Source organism: Alligator mississippiensis, chromosome 6, assembly GCF_030867095.1.
Source record: "Alligator mississippiensis isolate rAllMis1 chromosome 6, rAllMis1, whole genome shotgun sequence".
In the NCBI taxonomy this organism is placed as follows: domain Eukaryota; kingdom Metazoa; phylum Chordata; order Crocodylia; family Alligatoridae; genus Alligator; species Alligator mississippiensis.
The window spans coordinates 3,892,046-3,915,671 of NC_081829.1; the positions used below are offsets into that span (position 1 = coordinate 3,892,046).

At 49.1% G+C, this 23,626-nt stretch overlaps 1 protein-coding gene and 1 long non-coding RNA gene across 5 annotated transcripts in view; one reads left to right on the forward strand and one right to left on the reverse strand.

The window, feature by feature from the left end:
* Positions 1-23,626, forward strand: part of RUNX3 (RUNX family transcription factor 3) — a 101,488-nt gene that overhangs the window by 49,125 nt on the left and 28,737 nt on the right. For all 4 annotated transcript variants that reach the window (XM_019498910.2, XM_019498909.2, XM_019498908.2 and 1 more), the window contains one exon: positions 5,323-5,427. In XM_019498910.2, coding sequence (XP_019354455.1) covers positions 5,323-5,427 — 105 coding nt within the window. The remainder of the gene's footprint in view (positions 1-5,322; positions 5,428-23,626) is intronic.
* On the reverse strand, positions 251-22,315 carry LOC109286034 (uncharacterized). The gene is made up of 2 exons (XR_009462918.1): positions 9,564-22,315; positions 251-8,828 (listed from the first exon to the last, which is right to left on the reverse strand). It is a non-coding gene; the product is annotated as an uncharacterized LOC109286034 (long non-coding RNA).

Here is a 23,626-nt window from a genome sequence, read left to right on the forward strand (position 1 = left end):
GACTTCTCTGCATTAATTAAAACCAGTGATGCTAGGAATTATTTGCATGTAATAACTGTTTACTTGTTACTCTTTATGAAACTTGAATAGTTTACATTCTTTCATACATTTCCTCTTTCCTGTTGGCTCCTTTTCCGAGTTGCAGATTTTCTTTAAAACCCTCCACTTAACTGGTTGCAGGTTGATGGATGGAAAATGTTTTTCTTTTATGAATTAAGCTTTCATTTCTGTAGTCAATTATTCTCTTAGGCCCCTTTTTTTTTTTTTTTTTTTCATCCTCACACACAAATTTCCAAACTGAATGCAACCCAATCTCAGCCTGATTCTTGAACTCATTATTAGCTTTCCTCCACTGGAATACTATCTTCATGCTCTGCAGCAACAGTAGTTTACAGTCTCTTGAAAGCATTTAGGTGTATAGTTTCCCTTCTCCACCATGGGCTTGATCAAAGCTCATTACAAGCAATGGAAAAATTAAAAAAAAACACCCCAAATCCTTTCCTTTGGCTTTATTAGGCTTCGGATTAGGCCTTATGTGAACGAACAAATGCACGTGCCCGTGTCAAACCTGGATCCTAAAATGTTTGTTTTGTCTTTTATAATGAGGACAGCCTGAGCTCCTGAATTCAGGGGTGGGGGTTGGTGCAGATGGCTGTCAGAGCAGAAATGCAGGATCCAGCCTGAAGAGACACAATCCCTCCATCTCAAGTAATGTTGCTATACAGAATGTGTATGAGGACCAGAAGAGCTAGATGATATATATTGCTGTTATCAGTGGAGTTCATGGGCACCTGCGGTGAATGGACTGTACCTAGGCGGATGCTCCAGTTCTCTGCAGGGTCACCTTCATTTTAGCCAGGTGCTTGGTGAAGTGCTTACACCTGGTGTGCGTTTGCGGGGAGGCAGGCAGCTCTGGAACAAGAGCTCAGCACCTGGGGACAAAACACATTTCTGCCTAGTTACTGGTTAGTGCATGCACTGGATTCAGCTGTTGGATCTTTTCAACTCCCCAAAAGGACCAATTTCCACTCTTACTTGCTCCAACAGAAGTCTGGAGTGACTTTGGTATTTAGAGGGAGTGGGATCTTCATGTACATGTTTCCGTATCTGCTGTCAAATTGATATATAAATGTGGAGGCACAGGGAAGCATGAACTGTCTGTGTAAACATCCTGAGCTTGTATCAACTCCAAGCTCTCATTTGAAGCAGTCTGTTAATATGGGTTAATTTGTGGCATCATTATTACTCTCTTGCTTTAAGTAGCGCTTGGATTAATGTAAGACTAGGGCCTCTGTTTTGAGTGGCATGGGGGAGACGGGCTTGGAGAGGCCCACAGGCTACACAGACAAGAGAGTGCGAGAGAGAAGCTGTCACTAGCCCCTTTGGGCAGAGGCAGAGCTGAGGTTCAGAAAAAGGTTGAGTCCTTCTGTACAGCATCTTGCACTGGGAGCATACCACGGAAATCGCGGGACTCTTTATGGAGCACGATCTGTGGAGGCTGTCTCGTAATTAGCAGAGGAAGCTTGGAACTTGATTCGAGGTTTTCTGTGCAGATTCACGTCCCAGAATGACTGCTGTCATAAACTTGCTTTTATTGTCCCTGGAGAAGGATGGGAATGAGCTGTATGCTGCTGTATCCCAGCATTTCTAAATGCTGCTCTCAGTTTATTCCTGCTGAAGATCATACCCCACAGTGAAGGCGGCAGGTTTTCTTTTGGTCGTTATCTGGATTTTTTAAAGTTGAATGCAGAGAACTTAGAGCCATTTGCCAAATTGAGGGGGGTAGGAAGTGGCAGAGCTGGAAGTACAATCCCAGATTTTTATTTCCCAAGCCTTCATTTGAGGCATCAGGCTAGGCTGATAATCTGAAAAATATTATGCTTGTATTTGTGTTGCACCTCATTAAAAATGATTTTCCTGGAAAATTTCTGTTCTCCACTCTGAGCTGCAGACAAACAAATGTCATTCCCTATATTTGAACTTGTTCCTTGAATAATTCTTTTACTAATTCCTGATCTGTAAAGGGCTTAATTGAGAACTGGACATTCTCGCTATGCTGGTTATTTTTAATTGGATGCAGAGCTCGTATGGTTGATTTTTTTGTCTCCCAGTCTGGAGGAGTGCAACTCTTAAATAAGGGTTGTCAGTACAAATCCTTGTATTTACGACTTAAAAATTCACTCTTATGTGGAAAATCAGTGCAAGGCACATGTACCATTTAAGTCTTACTTTGAAGCCCAGATACAGTTTTGCCACAATTTTTTTTCCCCAGACGTGAATTTCATCTTTTCACTTTTTTGTCAGTACCCACTTCAAATCAGTCATTTCCACAATAATCTCGCAAGGAAACTAATTTGCTAGAGTAATTATGGGATGTCCTATTTGGAGAAAATCCATGTTTTTTCATTTAATTTTTTGTAGGAATAAATAATTTAATTTTAATATTCGCTTTTGTCCCTGGTCAGGGGACTTCAAGCTCTTGGGTGGGTGATCACGGAAACCTGAACGTGATGATAAATTCAGATAGGTGCAGACAAATGTTTTGCTGCTCAGAGATTTGATAACATTCGTGCCTGGAGTGGCACTGGGAAAAGCAGGATACCTTCAGAAGGGCCAGATCCAAAAGGGGTTTTACCTGCCCAACTCCTACTGAAGTGCCTAAACTCCCGTTGAAATCCCAAACGACCTAGTCCTCAGTGACTTAGAAACCTAGGTGACTTTTGTTGGGGCTTGTGTCTCTGTGTCACCAGATGCTTCTTGAAAATCCCACACATCCTGCACGCTCTGTGATGGTTGATAATATGGTTTTGGTCTTATACACCCACCTGTCCAACTTGTTGATAGAGATTTCTGTTCCAGGAAGATAATGAAACTTGCTGTGTTGCACATCGCTGTCTCGAGACGCTAAATGGTCGCAATAGCTCTTTGTGGCTGTAGTCAAGGGGAAAGCTACAGGTTCCTAATGTAAACAGTCCTGAAAGCTGGCAAGAATAGGATCCATTATAAAATGGCATTGTTAAATCCTGCATGTTGGCTAGACAGCGAGTCTGGTGATAACATCAATGAACCTCCACTAGTGATGGGTGCAGTCCATTCATGAAGGTCAGCTGTGATGCAGTGACTGGAGCACAGGGCCAGGGATCAGGGTTGTGTTTCAACCCCGGAGAGGATCGAGTGGTCTAGGAGTTGGAGTATAGCGCTAGGAGATCTTGGGTTCTGCTCCGAGCTCCCAGAGGGAGGTATGATCTAGCGCAGCACGGGCCAACCTTTTTGGCAGGTGTGCCACAAATTTACTCCACGCTCTCTCAGCGTGCTGCTTGGATCCCCTTTCCCTACCTGCTCTCTGCTCCCTCCCCTGTGCTCCCTGAATCTGAGGCTCTACTTTCTGCCCTATCTGCCGCTGCCCCCATCTGCCACGTGTCCTACATGCAGTCTGCCTGTGCCACTTCCGCAGCAGCCTGGCCACCCCTGGTTGCGGGGTTAGAAAGCAGGTGGAGGGCAAGATTCTTGGAGGTAGGTCTTCAGCTGGGGTAGACTATTGTGGTTGTGTCCATTCACATCAGCTGAGGAGCTGCCCTTCGGGTTCTGTTGTTGGGACTAAAAGGAAGCACTGTGTCTTGGTGAGAACAGTGGTATATATGGGCATCTGGAGAGCTAATTTCCACTCCTGTCTCTGCTGCTGAGCCACCATGTGGTCTTGGGCAAGCCACATAGCTTCTCTGTGCCTCTGCTTCCCTATCTGTAAGATGGAGAGAGCAGTGGCACACACCTCCACAAAGCATTTTCATTCTGTAGTTGAAGATGTGCTGCATTAGTGCAAAGCACTATCACAATACTGATGAGAACAGGGAATTTTCTCAAGCCATTTCAGGAAGGTATCCCTCTCTTACAGACAGAGCGCTGCTAACTTGAACAAGGTGATTTAAAACCCCACCCTAGTGTTAATGATATAAAGCTTTTTTTCTTATCAGACGGTGTCCTGATACAGTATTTTCATTCCTGTCTCCCAGTACCGTAAGGTGCTGCTTAGGCAAGTGAGGAAATGGGTCAGAGCCCATCATCTGAATAAGGCAGCAGAGAGACCGTCAACCTCTTGCTGCTCTGCTTTTGCCTTTGCAAAACCGAAAGTAGTGGTGGTCTGGATCCTGCTTTCTTTTTATATTTACCTCCAAAGTCTGGGGCACTTCAGGGCCAAGATTCAGCTGTCTCCAGAAATACATAGCGAAGAACACCAATAACATAAGGAGCAGAGAGGGTGGAGAACAGCTGGAAGGAAACAAGGACTTTTTCTGATGATAAAGTCCAATAATGGCTTTACCAGTCAAGTTCGTACAAGTGAGGAGCAGTCCCGTTGCAGTCAGCAAAACCACATATACCGTACATGGTGGGAATTGTTCCTTTTGGTAGCAGGTGCTTGCAGGATCGGGGCTTCACTTTCTCCTTTCTCTTTTGCATTTCACTTTATTATTTTTGTGTGTGTGTCTGCTGGTGTCCATCTGCCTGTCTGCACTGCAGTTATTGCTGTGACAGCACTATGGTGTAGGCACACCTGAGCGAGCTAGCATGGGTATGGATAGCCGGCTAGTTGCTGTGGACAGGGATCAGCAGGGGCCAGGCTGATGAACTCTGCGTTATCGTGGTCAGACTGCTATCCGTACCTGAGTTAGCTTGGATTTGACTGCACTATGCTACAATCACAGCGGTGACTACAGGAAGGGTTGCCTTTCCCATCAGTTGCAAACATTACTCTTGCAGAGAAGCTCATGCAAGCACTCGTTAGGACTGAAGAAGTGCTACTAGACTAGCGGTTGCAGAATCAGGCCCTTGGGGACCAGGGGTTGGGAAGTGAAGAGATCCAGTGGGAAGCCAGCTTAAAGCACTGAGTGTAGAGGGAGGGGACAGCTTCTCTGCACGAGGAGCAAGGGAGCTGTTTGAGGTGCAGGGGGGTGTTGGTGGGGAGACAGCTACAGCCATTGTACTGTGTCAGGACAGGCTCAGCCGTTCACACTGAAGTAATCCCAGTCCTCTTCTCGTTACAATTAGCAGGAACTTTGCTACTGGCCCCTTCTCTGCCAGCACCAAGTGATGCCTCATAAATTGTAGCACACACAAATGTATCTCACATGCTCCCTTACTTTCTTTTGTGCAGCTATTTTAGTGGTTTTCCAAAAACTTACTAAATTTGAGCCTGATCTTGCTTGTACTGGTGTCAGTGCCAAAGCTCCCAGCAGTAGCAGTGCGCAACTCGAGGCCTATCTGCCTGCTCAAGAAATGAACTTACATATATTTTCTCTCCTCTTTTCCCCCCAACCCTCCCCTTAGGGAAAAGCTTTACGCTGACCATCACCGTGTTCACAAACCCCACGCAAGTTGCCACCTATCACCGAGCTATTAAAGTGACTGTGGATGGACCCCGGGAACCAAGAAGTAAGTTATGTATTTTATTTGGAACTGGCCAGTAGCAGAGCATGGGCCCAGCAAAGCTGACCGTACCGCGTGTTGCTCTGGGGGGGTGTCATGAAGAAGTGGCTTTTTATTGTGATACGTCTGTGTTAATTCTATGACGCTGGCATGTTTTTAGAGCGCTTGTAACACCGTGTGATTTGCAGTGTGTACGGGGTTTCTTGGAAACACTGTGTGTGATGTGCCCACACCGTGTGTGTGTTGAATGCTGCTTGTGTCTACCCTTCTCTTTGCTCACTCCCGCAGTGCTAGTAACACGCTCACTGCAGCCTGGTTTTGCTCTTCCATCCCAGATGGCACTTGGGAAAATGCCATTGGCTTAAAAAAGCAGCATTGGTTCAAACCCTGAGGTGTGCAGAGCACCTGCAGATCTAATTGAAGCCAGTGGCTCTCAGCACTTCTCAGGAGTTGGCCTCGTTATAAAGAAGCCCATTTCCTTAGCTGGGGTTTCTTAGATTATTAAAATGAAAAGGGACTTACAAGTCAAGTTTCCTCCGCTCTGTTCATTTCTTCTTTTTGCATGTCTCTCACTGCAGCCCATGGTACGGTCTTGAAGCCTGTAGTTACCCTCTTTAGTTTGTAGTTAGTTTTGCTTTCAGGTTCTCGGTGCTGCTGCGTGCGGCTGGCAAGCGCTGCAAAGGGGGATGGTCTACAACTGCAGCTGGAGGATAGAAAGTTCTCGGGCTTTGTTTTGACCTATCGCTTGCACAGAGCTGAGCTGATGGCATCTCTGAAGTGAATGTGGCTGCCCCAGTTTGGGATCCACATTGTTTGGGCCTTAAAATTTCGCCTGGCTGCCTCCCTGACTGTTGGCACGCTCAGGTAGGCAGGTGGCAGAATGATTGCATTGTGGTGGTACTGAGGATCTCTGGGTGGAGCTCCTTCGTGCTAGGTGCTGTACAGACACCGTATGTGTTTTGCTTCTCTCGTGTTAACGGATGAAGCCGTTTTCCTGCTTCTTAGGAACGTGGGGCTGCCTTATACTGTCTGCTTGGTATTTCACTGAAGTCCTTTGCTCAAGTCTTCCTCTCCTTTAGTGTAGATCACTCAGTGCTACCCCCATGGACCATAAAGCAGTTTGTTCACTCTACTAAAGCTGTTGGTGTCCAAAATGAAAGGGAAATGGTCTGAGCCTTCTAAATATGCTTTAAAATTTTTCTGTTGCGGCTGTTGTTATGCCATCTGCTCGGCTTGAAGGAAGGCCAGGCAGGCACACGGTGTAACAAGCTGCTGAGATCCATGCAGCTTGGTTTTATGTGGTCTAGTTTGTCTTCGATTCTTTTTTATTTTATTTTGGGGACAAGGACTGAGGTGCTTAGTGTTACCCCCTAGCCAGTTTGATGTAGGATTTATTTGGAAAAATAAACACCGAAGTGATGCAATTTAAAACTTTTTAAAAAGCAACAAATACCATAATTATTCCTATTGCAATACTCCCCTAACTGGAACTGGGCGCCCATGGTGCTAGACACTGTAAGTATACCCCAAAACACAAGCCCAGCCTCACAATCACGTCATCTAAAGAGACCCAGCAGCCCAAAGTGGGGATGGAAGCAGGTCCAAATTAGCCGAGTGCCAGCCCAAAGTCACGCAGTGAGTTAGTCGGGACTAGAAGCCAGGTCTCCTGATGTTCACTTTTAAAGCGCTCTGCAGCCGCACACTTCTGTCAGGGCACAGCTATAGAGCGCTTGCAAGGGGCTGATTGCACAAAAAATGTACTGTTTCCTTGCTGTATAATCCAAGGCCTGAATACGTATCAGTGCAACACAGCCCCGCTTGCTGTAGAACCCAGGGGCTTTTTATCACCAACTCTGGGACTGAGAGGGACTTTTTCCAGAGAGATTTGTTCAGAGTTTGTCAACCAGGAAGGTCATAAGCGTGCTCTCAGTTTGGCTGAAGAGGCTTGGGGTCTGTTTCGAGGCGTGATGGAAATCTGTTCTGTAGAAGTGCTTTTTCGTATATGTTGTACCTCACTGTCCTTCAGTCTGTACTGAACCAGAAATAAAAGTGCCTCTTCATGCACACGCACACACACACGCACGAAATGGTGAGGAAGTATTGCATGTAAAATGACACAGTCAGTCATGAAACCAGATGTGGTTTTCACAGCTAACCCACCGCTGGGCAGCTCCCAGTACCAGAGCCCTGTTATACGCTGCGTGTGATCAGCTGCTAGAGCTCATGGCCACAGGGGAACCATTGAGTTAAATCCTCTAGCCGGTTGGTTGGTAAAAGGGGCTGGATGAAGTCACTGCCAATAAACACACTTGGCTCCGCACGGTGTGACCACACCTCCCGATTCACATCAGGAGCTCGTTCCTGCAGGGCGATGACGGTTCTCCCCTTCATCTGCAGCCCTGCATGATTGGCAAGATGCTTTGTGCTGTCTGTTCTCTTGCAGCGGCAGGCAGGCAGTGCTAGAGGCAGGATATAGCACTTGGTGGGGATTGGGTTGATCTGGTTTGACAGGAAAAGCATCCTTAGTATGGAAAGAAGCAGCCATTTGTAACAGGGTCCTGGGAAAGCCATGGGCATCATCTTCTCAAATGGAGAGAAATTCCCCAAGCAAATGTTCTTCTTGGTGTTCAAACAGAGGCACGCTCTGTCTGCACGCACCACTCCCTTGTGTCTGGTCTTCCTCTACCCCCTTCGCCAAGCCTTTGGAGCAGAGAGCTTTTTCCTGGGATTTGCTTACTTTGGGTCTGTCCTTCAGCGAGCTTTTTAACTCACGATGAGCCTAAATCGTAACTGCAGACCATGACCCCCCTGGATTTGAAGGGGAGGGGTTAGGAATTTGAGCCTGAATCCTAGAACAGGTCAGTCTGGAGCCCTGCACTGCATCCCACTGACCCTTGCAGCTTGGATCGGGCTGCTGCAGTGCAGCTGGCATGCTGTGGTGGGAGTGCAATAGCTGGGGCCCGTGTTGGCTCTTAACCAGATTAAATCCCATATGTGATGCGAGCAGAAGTGTCAGGGCAGCGTGTTGAATCACTGGCAGGCCTGTCTTCAAGGGACCTCAGCCTGAGCCCTGGCTTTGCGCCCGTAGTCGGTGGCAGGCACAAGCAGTGGTAGAACGTAGCAGCTGATCTAAGGAGCGCCCGCCGAGCGGTTGGGGTGAGGCGTCACTGGTGGTGTCACGAGGTTTTGGTGGTGTCTGTTGCTTTCACCCGCAATCAGTCACAAGAGCGGCCGTGGGCTTTGAAAATGTGGACACAGAGCAACCCTGGCAGGGAACGTTGCTGCTCGTGTCGGAGTTCTTTTGCTGACACCCCAGAGCACTGCCTGCAGTTGGAGGAATCTCCCTCTGCAATGCCTCGGTTCTGCCTCCAAATCTTTATTTTGCTAAAACTCTTCATGGCTTGGATCTGGGAGGGAAAAAAAGAAGAAAAAAAATCATTTTTCATGTTGACACCTTCGGTTCTAAACAAATTGCACTTGTAGTGCCAAGTGTTGACATGCTTGTACAAACAGGAAGTAATAAAATATTTGAACTTCCTGTGGAATTTCCTTTTTTTTTTTTTCTTTGCAGTTCTTTATTTAGCGAGAACCCAAATGAGACAAGCTGCAGGCCTTGTGCGGCGCCTGTAATAACGTCCACAGCTGCTTGCACAAGAGGCTGCAGGAGGTACAGCACTGGAGAAGTGCTTGTCTGAAGCCCTGTAGCAGCAGCAGCAGCAGGCCTCGAGCAGATGGGTGCACATATGCCACCTTCCCCATCCCCTCGCCTTGCCCACAACCCTTCTCCTCCTGCTCTGCCGTGGATGCAGATGACTTTTTTTTATCTGCTCTCCTCCCACTTGCACTGGTGATGCCAGACCATCTCCTATCCCCCTCGTGGCCATTTTCATCTTCCCTTGCTTTCCACTCGAACCTCTCCAACTCCACCAACGACCCCCCCGCTCAGTTCAAAGCTGCTTTCATCACTCTCATTTGAAAGCCCCCGCTCTCAACCGTACTTGCCTCTCCACACGGTGCCCCCCTTTCTGTTTCGTTCCCTTACAATTGCTCCTGGGGCTTCTCCTCTCCAGCTTCCTCTAGGGATCCCTCCCGCCCAGGTTCTGGCCCTTGGCCTGAGAGGTCTTTAATGAGCTCTTCCTCACCAGATCTTGGACCCAGTGCTCCATCCTTGTGTTCCTCGAGCCGTCAGCGCAGTCAGCTGTTCTTGTCTTCTTGACACCTCCTCCCGTCTCAGCCTCCGTGTCATTTTTGAAGGAATATCTTCAAGGTTTCAAACCACCAGCCAAACGTTTCAAGAAGTTGGGAGAGGTGGGTTGTGTTAGGGATGGCTCACAGAGAGGACAGCGAACAAGGCTGGAGTGAGTTGGACCCACTTCCCAGTGCCCAGATCCCTTCTGCAGCCACGGTCAAACATCTGTGGGTGAGCTCCTCGCTGAGAGTTGAGCGAACCTGGTCTCGCTACATGCAGGGCCTCGTGAGTGCAAATTTGATCTTCCCTTGGAGGAAACAGTGTAATTTAAGTCTCTCTCTCTCTCTTTTCCCTTATTGTCTTAGAGCAGGGGTGGGTAAAATGCGGCCGCTAGGCCATTCTATCCAGCTTGTGGGGCCCCTAAAAAATTTAGAAAATTAATACTAATCTGCCCCTGGCTGCCTGTCATGTGGCCCTCGATGGCTTGCCAAAACTCAGTAAGTAGCCCTCTGCCCAAAATAATTGCCCGCCCATGTCTTAGAGTGATGTTACACCCTTGCGCGCCAATTCAGCCAGGCACAGAGTAAAGCAAGCCTGGCCCCTTCAGTCGTACTCCAGCTGAGCTGGAGGTTTCAGACGCTGCAGTGAAGCGTAGCCCTTGACTGAGGCTTTAAACACATCGGGTGTTATTGCTGGTACCTCTGGAGCCGCCTTGAAGTCACTACAACTACATGGAGAAAGCTGAAGGCCAGATAGCCTCAGAAGTCTGTTATCTCATTAAGAACAGTCATGGCCCTTTTGCAGAGAGAGGCCGAGCTAAAAGCAGCAAGCACATGGGTCCAGCCCTGGCAGGCGACTTCAGTAGGGCTGTGCAGGTGCGGGCAGGAATTGAACCCACGGGCAGTGACTGACTAGCCAAGGCTGCACAGCAAACCAGCGTGGGAGCAGGATTAGAACCGGCAGGCTCCTGTCTTCCACCCTCGAATCTGTGGTTGTTCCTCGTATTATACTGGGATGCAGCCTCTTTGGAGCAGGGGCCAGCATTGTTTTATACAACACCTAATATGTCGGGGTCCTGGTCCACGAGCAGGCTCCTAGGTGGTGCCCTAATCTAATGCAAATAATCAATAATCATTGATTAATTGATTGAACCCAGAACTCTGGATTGAGCCCCAGTGAGTGCCTTGATCACAAGATCACCCTTCCTCTCAAAGCAAGGAGCCCTAGTGAAGAAAACCTGAGGAAGTTTGACTCCTTCCTCCCAGAAAAAGGAACTTGAAGAGGGACAAAGCCGTTCCATAGGGGTTGCTCCAGCGAGGGGGAAATGAAATGCAGCCAGCGCCTGCGAGATCCGATCGCTGCTCGGAGGAGCTGGAGTGGGAAACTTTCAAAGCCTTCCGCATTCGCGGTATCAGGGCTCAGACTGCTCCAAGCATGAAGTCTGTTTCCAGTGTTTACAGTTACACTTGGGAGACCTGATTAACGGAGAGCTTTCCCCGCCAGCAAAAGAACAACGTAGACAGGCAAGCAGGCTACTGTTCTGGGACCTGAAGAAAATGAAGAGCCATCCCTCCTGCCATACCGAATGAGGCTGGGGAGCCCCGATGTCACTTTAATGTAGGAAATAGGTTTCTTTTCTTTCCATGGTTCACCTTCCCATTACTGATGCATTAGGATTAAAAACATAAATTATTCAACATAAAAAAAAATGTAAATCATTTTAGCTTAAATTTTGGCTCAGAATAATCTTTCCCCTGACACTCCCAGGGTTTCCAGTAGATCTGTCACACGGTCGACCTGCTCCAGTCCTACGCACGTGCTGCCTGTACTGCACACGTCGCATTGCTGTTAATAACTGCATCTGCTGAGAATGAAGCATTTTCTCACGGTCTTGTCCTCTTGCTTGAAACAATTTTTTTTTTTCCTTTTCAAAGGACTATATTCATTATTACTTAATGAATGAACTAATATTGTGCTCTGGATCCCTGTCCACTGAAACTGCTGGCAGACATGAGTGCTCACTAGTTATGAATGAGTAAGTGCATCATGATTTCTGTTTGCATAAGCGGGGTCTGACTTTGTGCCAGTCTTTTGCAGCTTCCACGGATGTCACGTGCACTTGTCATACATAGCGCAGCAACTCTTACCAGCAGATTCTGAGGGTCCAAAAGTTAAATTCTTACATTTTAAAAGAAAAGTATAAATCTTTTTAGCGCAGACTTCAGCTCTTGCAGAATAATCTTTCCCCCAGTGCCCCCAGGTCTGGGAACAGAGTACTGCTTTGTGGCCATGGGCTGTGTCTGTGCTGCTGACCTGTATGCGTGATGGCTGGGGTCTGTTGTATAGACACACCTTTAAAATGTTCCTCTTCTACTGTATTGGCTGCTTCCTCTGAAATGAATAACCCTCCAAACCTGCGAGCAGCCGTTGTGTCGTGGGCTGGGGTACGGTCAGCTCTCACCAGCCGAGTGGGGCTAAGTTTAGTCGGTTCTTGGGTAGAAGACATCCAAGGCAAACCCACGAGGGGTTGGAAGTGAGACTATGCTGAGTTTCTTTCCTGGTGTCCAGTCCTGGTACTAGTCTTGTTAACAAGTGTTGAGTTGCCTTTTACATGGGATGTGAGCAAGGTCCAAACCCCTTGAGGCCATCACAGACTCCCCCAACAGAGGTCAAGGGCAAGTTTTATCACTGGTACCTGTAGTCTGCTTCCATGTCATTCCTCTCAAAGTGTCAGCTGAAAATGCCCTTCTTTATTTTCTGCCTGAAACAACTGTGTTGGGGCTGGTCGTACTGGTAGATGTCCACAATGCGCACACAGGATTAATTGGGATGGGTATAACTCTTCCTACTATATGTAGGATGGGAATTGCTACATGATAAAATGGTAGTGCTGATCCACCTTGGGCTTCCTCCCCTGTCCCCTACCCAGTAATACGCCTGTGCTGGGTCTACTTCTTGTTTTCCAAACCTCTGAGAAGCTTCCAGCAAGCTCCGCTATTAGTTTTGCACAAACTTTCTTAAATTATTTTCCTCCTTTCCTTGCAAATGTGGAACTCTCTTTCCCCCTCAGATTATGCTGATCTGACGTGCAGAGCAAGACACAGTCCTGGCCCAGTAAGATCCAAATTCATGCAAACCGTCAGGACTAGAAATGGGAGCCCCCTCCCCTGATAGACCGTAACATCTGGGCGTATCCCTGACAGATGGCAGTGTGTTGGCAAAGTGAGCAACCGCTGCCAGTTCTCCAGGGTGGCTCCAAATTTCCCAGAGTCCCTTAGCTGTGAGTTTCATCTCCGATTTGGAAAATATCGTCCTGAATCTTTACAAGCCAGGCAAAGCAGCTGCTCCCTGTTCGCCATGGCAGGCATCTCAGCCAGCTGAGGAAGGCGCCAGGCAGCATCGTGCTGAAACGCCACATTGGTCCATGTGCGCTAATGAGCCTGCCTGCTGCACCGTCCTGGTGGTTACCCCCATCCTTCCAGTCCTGGCTGGATTACTTCCAGCTCTGGAGGTCCATAGCAAGCCCCATTTCTGTGGATCGTCCTGGGTTTGGGTTCCCACACGTTGGTTGCTCTACACATCGGGTGTGAACATGCAGCCCAGTTTGCTGAGAAGCTATTTTCAGAAGTCTGTAAAAGGTATTAATCTCACCTTCCTTCCACAGTCTTTTTGTTTTCAAGGGAGCAAAGTACTGGAGCTTGGGTCAGACTATGGGACTGTGAGGCCTATCCTGCTGACCCTGTACGGCAGCTGGATTCGGTGGGTCGTTTTCTCTCTGACTCGGGGATGTAGAAGACCAGGAGGAAGTCCGAGAAAGGGGGCAGTTTGGGAGAGTGAGGAAATCCTCCTTTATGCTTGTAAATACAGCTGTGTTTGGGCTGGTTACTTCACTGCTGGTTTATATTGGGGTGAGTGTGGAGAGCCTGGCATGGCACTACGGGGACGGGTCACACAGCACCACGCTAGCGCTAGGCAGTGTTCACGGGCCCCCACGGATATGTGCAGGAGAAGGATAAAGGTTTTCACAGCCATCACTTGGTATGGCACACAACTCACTTGTGGCTTTTCTGTCCAGCTCAAACTGAGGCCCAGAAAAACCTCCATACTGTACCACGCTGTCCTGCATCGTATCTAGTAGGGCAGGCATGCCTGGTTTACAGCTCCCCACGCCCTCGGTACCTTATCATATCGATCTGGGTCTCGGACCACACCCATTACCAGGGGATGCCAGCGCTTCACCGGTGTTTCTAGCCATTCTTGTGCAGCTAGGGAAAAGGTCTAGCCTGATGCCAGCAGAGACTCAGAAGCCGGTGTAAAGGTCTTTTAAAAGACGGATGCAAATCTTTAGAAAGATGCATGCGAGGAGCTTGCTCGTTAAAATATGTGAAGGCACCATTTCACTTTTTCTAGCTGATGTTTCTGTCTGGACCCGTAGAACGGTGAACCTCCAATATCTGCAACACCCCCACAACCCTCCTGCAGCTTTCTGAGGTTTGGTCACGGAAAGGAGGAATGAGAGGTTTGGGGGGCAGGGGCCAGGCAGGTGTAGAGTTGTGCACGCTTGATTGGGAAGAGCCTTGGCGTACCTGAAAGGGTGTGCGAAGATCATTACAGGCTTCACTGCACAGTTACACGCGCCGTGTCGTATAGAAAGTTGTTGAGCGACAGGGTCTGTAGGGCTTTGGGAAGGTTTGTGTCCTGCTTCGTTTCAGACTACTCTGTGAGTAAAGATCATTACTTGGTATTGACTTGAGTGGAGCAAGGCTGGCTTACAGAAATAAAGGGAAAAGTTTGGGACCGGGACAGGTCCTCTATGAAGGAAATGAGGACCTATCTCCACCTGACTTGGTAGCTCCTTAAACACAGGTGTTGATCTGATAGTGGTGCACCTCACTATCAGCTGGATGCATCCTGTCTCTGTTCTCTGGGAGCCCACCCAAAACCTACTGGTTTCCTACCACAGCGCACACATGGCTTAGTGGAAGACTTGGGAGAGATTTTCAGTGAAGCCCGGTCCTTTCCAGGCAGGTTCTTGGATCACACCCGTGGCAGTGGTAGCTAATTGAAGCTGTGAAAATTACAGGCATTTTTTCTGTGCGAGATTAACCCTAGCGCTTTGCTGCCCTAAGCCAGGGCTGTACCAGGAAGCCCCTGGAGCGTCTTTGGGTCTCCAGGTCAGTGATCTGCCCCGAGAACATGAACATCGCAGAGCGTCCTCCCTCTGCCTCTCTTTTAAGCAAAGGTGTTATTAATCTGGTCTAGAGCGAGTGCAACTTTAAAAGCCCCCTGGCTCCCCCTCTCTGTCCCCAGTTCGGCATGCGTTAGTCTTCCCACAAATCGTTCCAGTGCTTCGGAAATCCCGAAACAAGATTCACTCTTTTGTTTTCTCCAGCCCTTTGCTTTCCACATCTGAGTTGGGGACCGAGTCGTCCCGTGTGCTGTCCCGTTTCGGCGGGCTCCGCATCAGGCTCTGCCACCCTCTTTCAGCCCGCATGTGATTTTTTTTCTTCAACTTTTGCTGACATTGGGAGAGTAAGCATGCCGCACCCCGCCACGTAGCTCTGGTCACGGACCTCTGGGGATTTCCAAAAGGGCTAGTTGCTTTTGGAGCCAGACTTCATGTTAAATTGCTTCTTAGGGAGATTTTTCAAAAAACTGAGATACATCAAGGCATGCAAACTTGATCCCTTGACCAGTTTGATGTCTTCTTCATGGCTTAAATGCCATAACACACATGAAATTACTCATTTAATAAATTGTAGGGTTGGTGATTTTCTTGCTAACTTTATTTTTCCCCCCTTCTCCTGAAGAAACAACAGCAATTATCGAGTCTGGCCAAATTTCTGACTCCTCAGTAATTACTGGTTACAAAGAGCATCTCTTTAGGGCTTCCTTTATTTGCACAGTTAATAAGAAAGAAAGAAATGTTTCAGTTCCCTCCAAGAAATATGACTGCATGGAGGTCAAACAATTAAAGTAAATGGTGCATAAATTCACTAATCACATGCCAGCCCCTTCAGTAAGCTACACTTGCTGAGTGGCATGTACCAGGCGTCTGGAGAGACGACAGCCCCCGAGCTACACGCAGGAGGCAGAAGCCATTTCGGAGCGGGGCAGAACTCGTGGCATGTTTAGCAAGCAGGTGAAGCGTGGGTCGGCTCATCGGAGATTGCTCTGTGCTGCTTTCCACCACCGCCGACTGAGCTCCTCACAGTCGCACGTGGGTTGAGTCTTGCAATAACCTCAGGAGGCAGAGAGAAGTCATGAGCTGCATCTCTCCCCATGATTAGAGCGAGAGGAACGGGAAGGCTTTTACTGCCTTGCACAGACCGTGTGTGGCAAGGCTGGAACCTGAACCCAGGTCTTCCGAGTTAACCCAGGGACCACCTCTCCAGTCGGGTGGTAGCAGTGCTAATTCAGGTCACGTGCGTGTGCATTTTTTAACTCCTTTGATGCAAAGTCAGACTGACTAGACCAGATCCTTCCCTTGTGAATCCACGTATCGACAGTGGGCCAAATAGCTGATGTAAATGAAGGTAGTGCTATGAAAGGCGGTGACTGCTTTGTTTCGGGTGACTGCTCGAGCACCCGCGACGCTCTTGCCGCAGCATGAAAATGAACCAAGTCAGACACAAAATCAGGTCACCGCCAGTGGCCGGGGATGATGAGAGTTTTACTTACCCATCGGGCCAAGTAGGCAAATGAGTGGTATTTTTGGAAGGCTGATTGAAGGGTATTTCTGCCGTGTTGACGTGCATTGCAGAAATATTTGCATAAATCCACAAGACACTTCCTCCAAAAGGAAGAGGGATTCATTTAAACGGTAATAAGATCATTATACAGAGCAACTTTTGGATTAGACAGGAAACCAAGAGATCTCTGTGGTCTCCTGACTCAATGGAGGGGTAAATGCGTAAAACGTACTAGCATGTGATCTCCAGGCGGAGTCTAGGTTACCTAATGGTCCTGTCTGGTCTGAGGGTCTAGCAATGTCTGAATGGGCTATGCGTGCGTCACGCGTGTATCCGCGCTCTAACCGCTGTGAAGAGCGGGACATTTGGGTTTCCTCAGGCTTGGACAGTGGTGTGGGTTATAACAGAGTCTCACAAGGACCTGCGCAGCAGCTGGGGGAGCGCCGCTGGCTTGGGAAGGGCTCGGGCTGCGTTCAGCGCGCGCTGCGCTGTGCTGCGCCTGGTTTTGCCAACGCCTTTTTTTCCGGTTTGTGGCACTTAGTGAAAGCCCGAAGGCCGGACAAGTGCTGCTGTCGTGGTTTTGGGAGCAGCGTGGCGTTCAACCACTAGATGTCTCTCCGTGCTGTTCGGACTTGCACGCAGGGGCTCGTTTCTGGTGAACAAAGCTGGAACTCGAGCTGCGTGGAAGAAGCCTGGTTTCTCATGGAGGTCCATTTCCTGTAATAAATGCCCCTTGTTTAAGGGGGCCGGGATCCCCTGCCTCATATCACGTGCGAGCTGTCCAGCCTCGCTCTTCCATTCCTTGTTCGAAGCTTATTCTGAGCAAAGCTGGCCTGCGGGGAAGGTCTCTCCAACTCGGTATCTGGGGCTCCCTCTAGACTGTCCAGCCCGCGCCCACCTCCCGCGGGAGCGGGCAGGGAACGAGACTTGTTAGATCCGTGGGGAAATTCAGGGCAGCCAAGCGTTTTTGCTCTACTTCTGGAGCCACTCTTCCACTTCTGCGTGGTGGCAGGATGCTTCCTCCAGAAGCTTTGCTTCTCTGGCCCTGCTCCAGCCGCTGCTCCCCCGTCCCCCTGCGCGAGGGAGGGCTTTGTTAAAGCCCCAAGTAGGATTTTGTAGATGATGATGCAGATAGAAAAAGCCTGCTTTTTTCCACAAGGAAATCCCTGCTGCTTTTAAAGTGGAGAAATAGTTGCCCTGTTGCCTGATGGTTTCGCCTGTCCAGCCCCAGCCCCGTGGAGGGGGCAGGAGGTCGAATGCTGCAGGACCGCGGCTTCTGGGGCCCCTGATTGCCTCTGCCTGCTTGAACTCTTCCTTGTTGGTGTCAGTGGGGAATATGGGCCCTTCTCCTCCACGTAGCCCAAGTGCACATGCTGAGAAGCAAACGCCACTGCCCCAGGGAATGATAACGGGGAACGGTTGCTTCTGGTTTAACATATGACAATTTTATGCAGTTTGGGGGGGGAACCCCTCTAGGAAGAGAGAATAAATAGTGGAGCAGCTGCTTCTTGGAAGCTCGTTTCAGGCTCGATGCAGGGCGCGTTATGCCAGCGCAGTGCAGTGCCGTTCCAGAGCTTTATCTTGGCAAAAATAGTTTCTCAGAGGGGATGAATAAAACTTGAACTTGGGATGTTTGCGTAATTAAGACCAGGCTAGTTGCTTAAGCGCTCCTCTGAGGTTGTCGTTTGGGATATTATTAGGCTTTTTTCCTTTTTCCTGCTCATCCTAAGCTAGATATAAATATGGAACATCTCTGTTTGACCAGGAATGACTAAAAATGGGAAATGTTAAAAAAAAAAAAAATTACAGGAAATAAGGCTAGATAAAGCAATAAATATTATTGCACATAAAGCAAGCAACATTAACTTTAAATAAATGGATGACCTCACCACTTCACAGAAAGCTATTTGTGCACATTACATTGGAACAAATGATGGCAATTTTAAGCTTATAAAGTACTTAAACTATAAAGATTTATCATTCCTTTAGACCCATCCTCTTCTCAGGCAGGGAGTGGAGAGGAAATATTGAATAACTCTTAAGTCTGGAAGACTGTCACATCCCACGGTAGCGAGTATTACGAAAGAAACCTGAGCGTCACCATCCTTACCCGGGCAAAGCAAGTACCGAAGCCTGAAATGCAGTCACTTCTGGGGTGAAGCGCAGCGGTGGCTCGGTACCTGAGAGTTGCACTACTTGGCTCTGTGGGACAGAGGAGCTGCTTGTCAAAAAGCAGGGGAATTTAGGGAGGTTGAATCTAAATCTGTGGATTCAAGTTTGTCCGTGGCACCAGGACTATGTCCCCCTCCTCATCCCCCCCGCCTGGTACCTCTGGTTAAATGCTCCGTCCCCTCTTCCGGGCAGCACAACCTGCCTGCAGCACTGATCTCTAGCAGCAAGGGGCCTGTGCACGCCTCTGAGGGTATTATAGCAATCTAGCTGGCTGGTAATTGCTGCAATGGTTTTCTTTTAATTAAGAAAAAGGGTTGGGTTTTTTCCTTTTTCAGCAGCAGTTGGCTTCCTTTAATAACGAAATCCCACCTCAATAAAGAGCCCCGCCAGTTTTGCATGTACCTGGTGAATCAGGAAACATTTGCTATGGATTAAATGCATTTACTTGAACACAATCTCAATGACTGGGGAAAAGGGAGATGAGTCTTGACTGGCTTTTAATAGGGTCCCAGATCCCTGGTGCGTGAAACAAGATTGGGACGGCAGGCAGTTCTGTTGGGTGCCCTTGGCTTTGCAGCTGTCCCTTAACGGCCTCTGTTCTTACTGACCTCTGTGCTGGTCCCAGCGTGCCCCGTCGACATGCCCGTGGAAGAGAGACGGGGCTCGGGGCCCCCAGCGAGCGCGGCAGCACGCGAGGACGGCGTCTACTGCTCAGCTGCCCGGGAAGATTTCAGTGGGGGTTGACCTGACCTGAGGCAAAATTACTTTGCGTTGACTTTTCCTGCCTGGCACTTTTGATCTTGGCTGAAAGTTTTCATTTTTCAAGGTTTCTATTACAACTCTGTTCTCTTTGTGGAAAGTTTTCAGTGAAGGCCTTTTTTCTTTTGAAGTCTCTGTTGGTATGTTTTTGGTGACGGCCCTGCCCTGCCCCACCCTCCCATCCTCTGAACAGCTCTAGTTAGAAGCCACAAAGTTCATTGACGCCGCTCGAATGTGTGCTCGCTTCAGGTATGACCCGCTTGAGCCAAGAAAGGGGCAAGATCTTTCTCATGCATTTTTGCTAAGAACCGTGTCTCTGTTTGACAGCCAAGTCAGCTGCCTCGGGATGACTTTATTGAGCAGTCATGCTTCTTCTGGACTGAGGCCATCCAGCTCCTTCCTCACTTCCCTGTCCTATTTACTCTTTTAATGGAGACAAATGACAGGAAAAGAAAATGCTTGGACTGAGCTGAGGTCCAAAGGAACATGCTGCTTTCTCCCCGCTGTTTACATCATACACTGTGTGGTTGTTGGTTGCACGTCTCTAGGAGACTTAAATAACGTAACCCACAAAAGCCAGATCTACCAAAAAGACACTTGCTCTCCATTAAGGAGGCCGTGCTTTAGGTCTCAGTCCAGCAAAGCACTTAAGAACATGCTTGAATTAAAGTCTGCGAGGAGTCTCGCTGACATCCTCCACCCAAAGCCGAGTCCCACTCAAAGTATGTCTACGCCGTAGTGACGGAGCTCTCCGCCTTGGCAGCGAGGTGACGGTCCTGCCTTCCTGCTGCTCACGCACAAACCCCAGGGAGGGATGGCGAGCGTGCCCCAAGGACCTGCCCTTGTGCAGGATGGAAACCCGGGTGCCAGGACACCCCCTGAGTGTCCGCACCACCTCATTGCTGGGGCCCCCATGCTTGGAGTGAGTGGGCCAGGCGTAGTGCCTTGGTAGTGAGACCGACCTCTGCCTGCCCAGTAAGTATACCCTCCGTGCCTTGCTGAATAGAGGCCTTGCAGAGTGGCCAGTGTTACATCTTCTGCATGTCAGTCTGAGTGGGCCAGGGAAAGCTGGTGTAACTCCGTGGAAGCCAACAGAGTTACAGTGGCTTGCAGTGTCTGGAGGCCCAGTTACAGATGGAAGGAGGAGGCCTGAGCCCCCTCTCGCAGACATGGAGGCAAGTCAGGAGTGGCACCCCTGACTGCTGCATATTGCCTCTGGGGTGAGAGGAGAATGGAGTGCAAGGTTCAGGAGCTCCCAAGTTCGCTTGCAAGTTCTTGCAAACCAGCCCTTGCCATGAAGGATCGTTTCTCATCGTTAATGTGGTTTGATCCCGGCTGCGGGTGTAAGAATAAACCCGGGGGTAAGAATGCAGTGCAACATACAATTTACCGAGGCATTTCTGGGCTCCTGTTCATACATGCATCTCGAGTAATTATGTGAAACTACATCGTCCTTTAATGTCTTCTGTGCACAGCTATTCAGTTAACCCATCAGGGGCCCAGTCCCACAGGGAAAGTCGAAGACCATGAGATGTCCGCAGCACCTGGCAGGACAGAGCCATATGAAACCAAACACCAAGGGAGAAGTGTTCCTGGAGCTTCAGGCCCTGGATGAGGCATTAGGGCACTCCCAGCTCTGTCCCCTGACCAGTAAAATCTGGGGCTGCAACCCCCTACTTCAGACAGGTCGAGTGCAGGCTAGCCAAGTGTCCAGAGCGCGGTTTGAGATCTTTGGGCAATGGGAGCTATGCAGGTACACGGAGTCGCCCTTCCTGCGCTCAGAGCTCCAGGATCTCTTCTTCAGGTCAGCCGTGTGACTGAGCTGTTACTCATAGGGCAATCTCATGTTTAACAGACAGCCTAACTATTAGTAAATTATTATAACGATACTGCTATATCATATTTATGACTTTAATTGCATTAATTTTTAAACTGTTTCACTTAAAATTGCCATTTTTTCCTAATCAAGCCAGTATGGCAGAGTGAGAAATGACTTTGTGATTTATATCACCTGTAGCCAAGTCTCCCAGTAATTTTGTTAGTCGTTCGTGTATGCGGTTTGCATTCTGGTGATGGCTAGACGCCCTACTCGGGGATTAGGGAGATGCTGTGCCAGGTGCTCTATGGAGTTCCCGCAGGACATGACTCCTTCCTTGGAGTGCTGCCAGCCTAGGTGGCGGGCAGGAAGCAAGGGGAGAGCAACATGGATGAGCATGGTGAGGAGGAAGTAACAAAACAAGTAGTTTCGTAGCACAACAGGAGTCAGAGCTCACCACTTGCCCATCCAGTGGCAGAGAGGAGTGATCTGAGAGTAGTGTAGCAAGGGTAGGATGAAAGGAGGAAACAAGATAGCATCAGAGAGCCTAAAGGCATCCGTGCTGGGGAGGAACCTACAGCCAAGGCTGGCATCGCTGGTGAGCAAGGGGAGGGGGCAGTAGCTCAGTAAAACCTGGTATCAGTTTGGCCCAGCTGTGTACAAAGCCCTAGGACGCCTCCAGAACAAAGGATGCTGCAGAAGTGAAGGGAATTTATTAGAACTTAGCGAGGAGCGAATCTCCTGGGTTATTAATAAGGTGCAAGCCCCCAGCACTTGGCAGGATGCGCAAATCTGAGAAGATAATGCAAGGGCTGCGTAAAACAAAAAAGTCAATGCTAAAAGCAAAGTCTCATTTCAGGGAATACGGCTGCTAAAGGTCTGGGCTATCAAACAAAACCACAAGCTCACATTGCATGGCGGGGCAGCATCTATCTTGTTGCTTGCTCTTGAAAGAGCGTTTCAGCTCTACCGGTGGCTGGGAATGATGCGGGAGCTTAGAGCAGGATGAAATCCAGTGCCTCAGCTCTTGTTCTTCTCCTGGATAACACCAGTGACCCCGTCTGGAATAGCCAGCGATCCTTCGTAGCCTGGGGAGGACTGGCTTAAAAATGATTTTGCAGTTTATCTTACTCTTTCCAGTGAATCGGTATGAAAAAGGGAGCGGTGTAGACCACAGATTCCACATGGCTCCAGGTCCTGTGTGCTTTCTACTAAACGTCTCCTCCTAGCCACAAAATCAGTGCACCGCGAGAGCTGCAAGGCAGGTGAAGCCTACAGTGTCCCACGCGCAGCAGAGCTGAACTCGGTGGGTAGCTGTGGCAGCGGGGGGTGGTCACTGGGCCCGTGAAGGTCTGGCTCCATTGGATTCCAAGCTTGTGCATGGGAGCAGCACCACTACGGCAGTCCACGGGCTGCTGGATATGCATAGCCAGGTTGGGCAGGCACTCTACGTATGGCCTCCAGACTGGAGGAGGTGGATGCTTGTCACCTTACCACCAGCCTAAGTCCGTGGACAAGACCAGAATCGCCCCCAGTGTGCACACAGGATTCAGAACCTGCTGCATCTTGGCTTCTTGCCTTCTTGTAACATCGCTTTGCTTGTACTGGATGAATTTCTGCATCGCTGGTGATGACAGTCCATGCCATCCATGCTAGGGGCAGACTCAAATCAGAACCTGGGGGCTGAACGGTAGATTTTGGGCACCGATCTAACTATTTCCCTAGCTGGATGGGAATCCCACAAAAACCTGGGAAGGTCTGGGTCTGAGCTTTGCATCCTGCATCCCAATTGTGGTTGGGGAAGAGCACACTAGGTGACAAAGGTTTTCCATTTGGCTCCTCTGAGCACCTGCAGGTACCAAATGCATCTTCCCTTTTACATTACCTGTATCGTGATGCATTGAGTAGAGGGTTAGAGCCTAGCAGACTTCCTTCCATCTCTACCATAAAGTATTCCTAGCCAGTGTAGCCTAACACATACCTTCCTCATGCAAATGCCCATTCGCAGCAGGTACCCTGGATGCCAGCAGGCCTACAGCATGTGGCCAGTCCTGCTGCCAGTGAGGTTCATGTGAGATTTGGCAGTGCTGTCCGTTAAGCACGGCTCGGACCTAGGATGCGTCCTGAGCAGCAGACTGGTTTTCCTGCGTTAATGCAAGGGAATGACTGGGTTGCGAAACATCGTCAGTGATAGTAACCATGAAGCATATTTCGCCATTTCATGTTCCTCAAATCTTGTCGCTTCAGGTAGGCAGGTAGGTAGTTGCAGGCCACATCCTCAGCTGACTTCACTGAAGATGGCAGCTTTGTGCCAACGGTCGACTGGACGTACTTGAGATTTGTCTACTCGGTTCTGCTTGGTTCAGCAGCAAGAGCTCACTTTGGCTTCAGCAGGAACAGGACCTTGGCCCATTCAAGACCAAATTTAGTCCAGTGAAAGTAGGAGCAGGCACAATGAGCGTGGCATTTGCTGGGCACTTAGTGAGGTGTTTCAGGGTACACTTTGCAAAAGCTCCTAATGTGCTTAGAAACCTAGGACCAGATTTGCAAAGATATTTAGGCCCCTAAGGATTCATA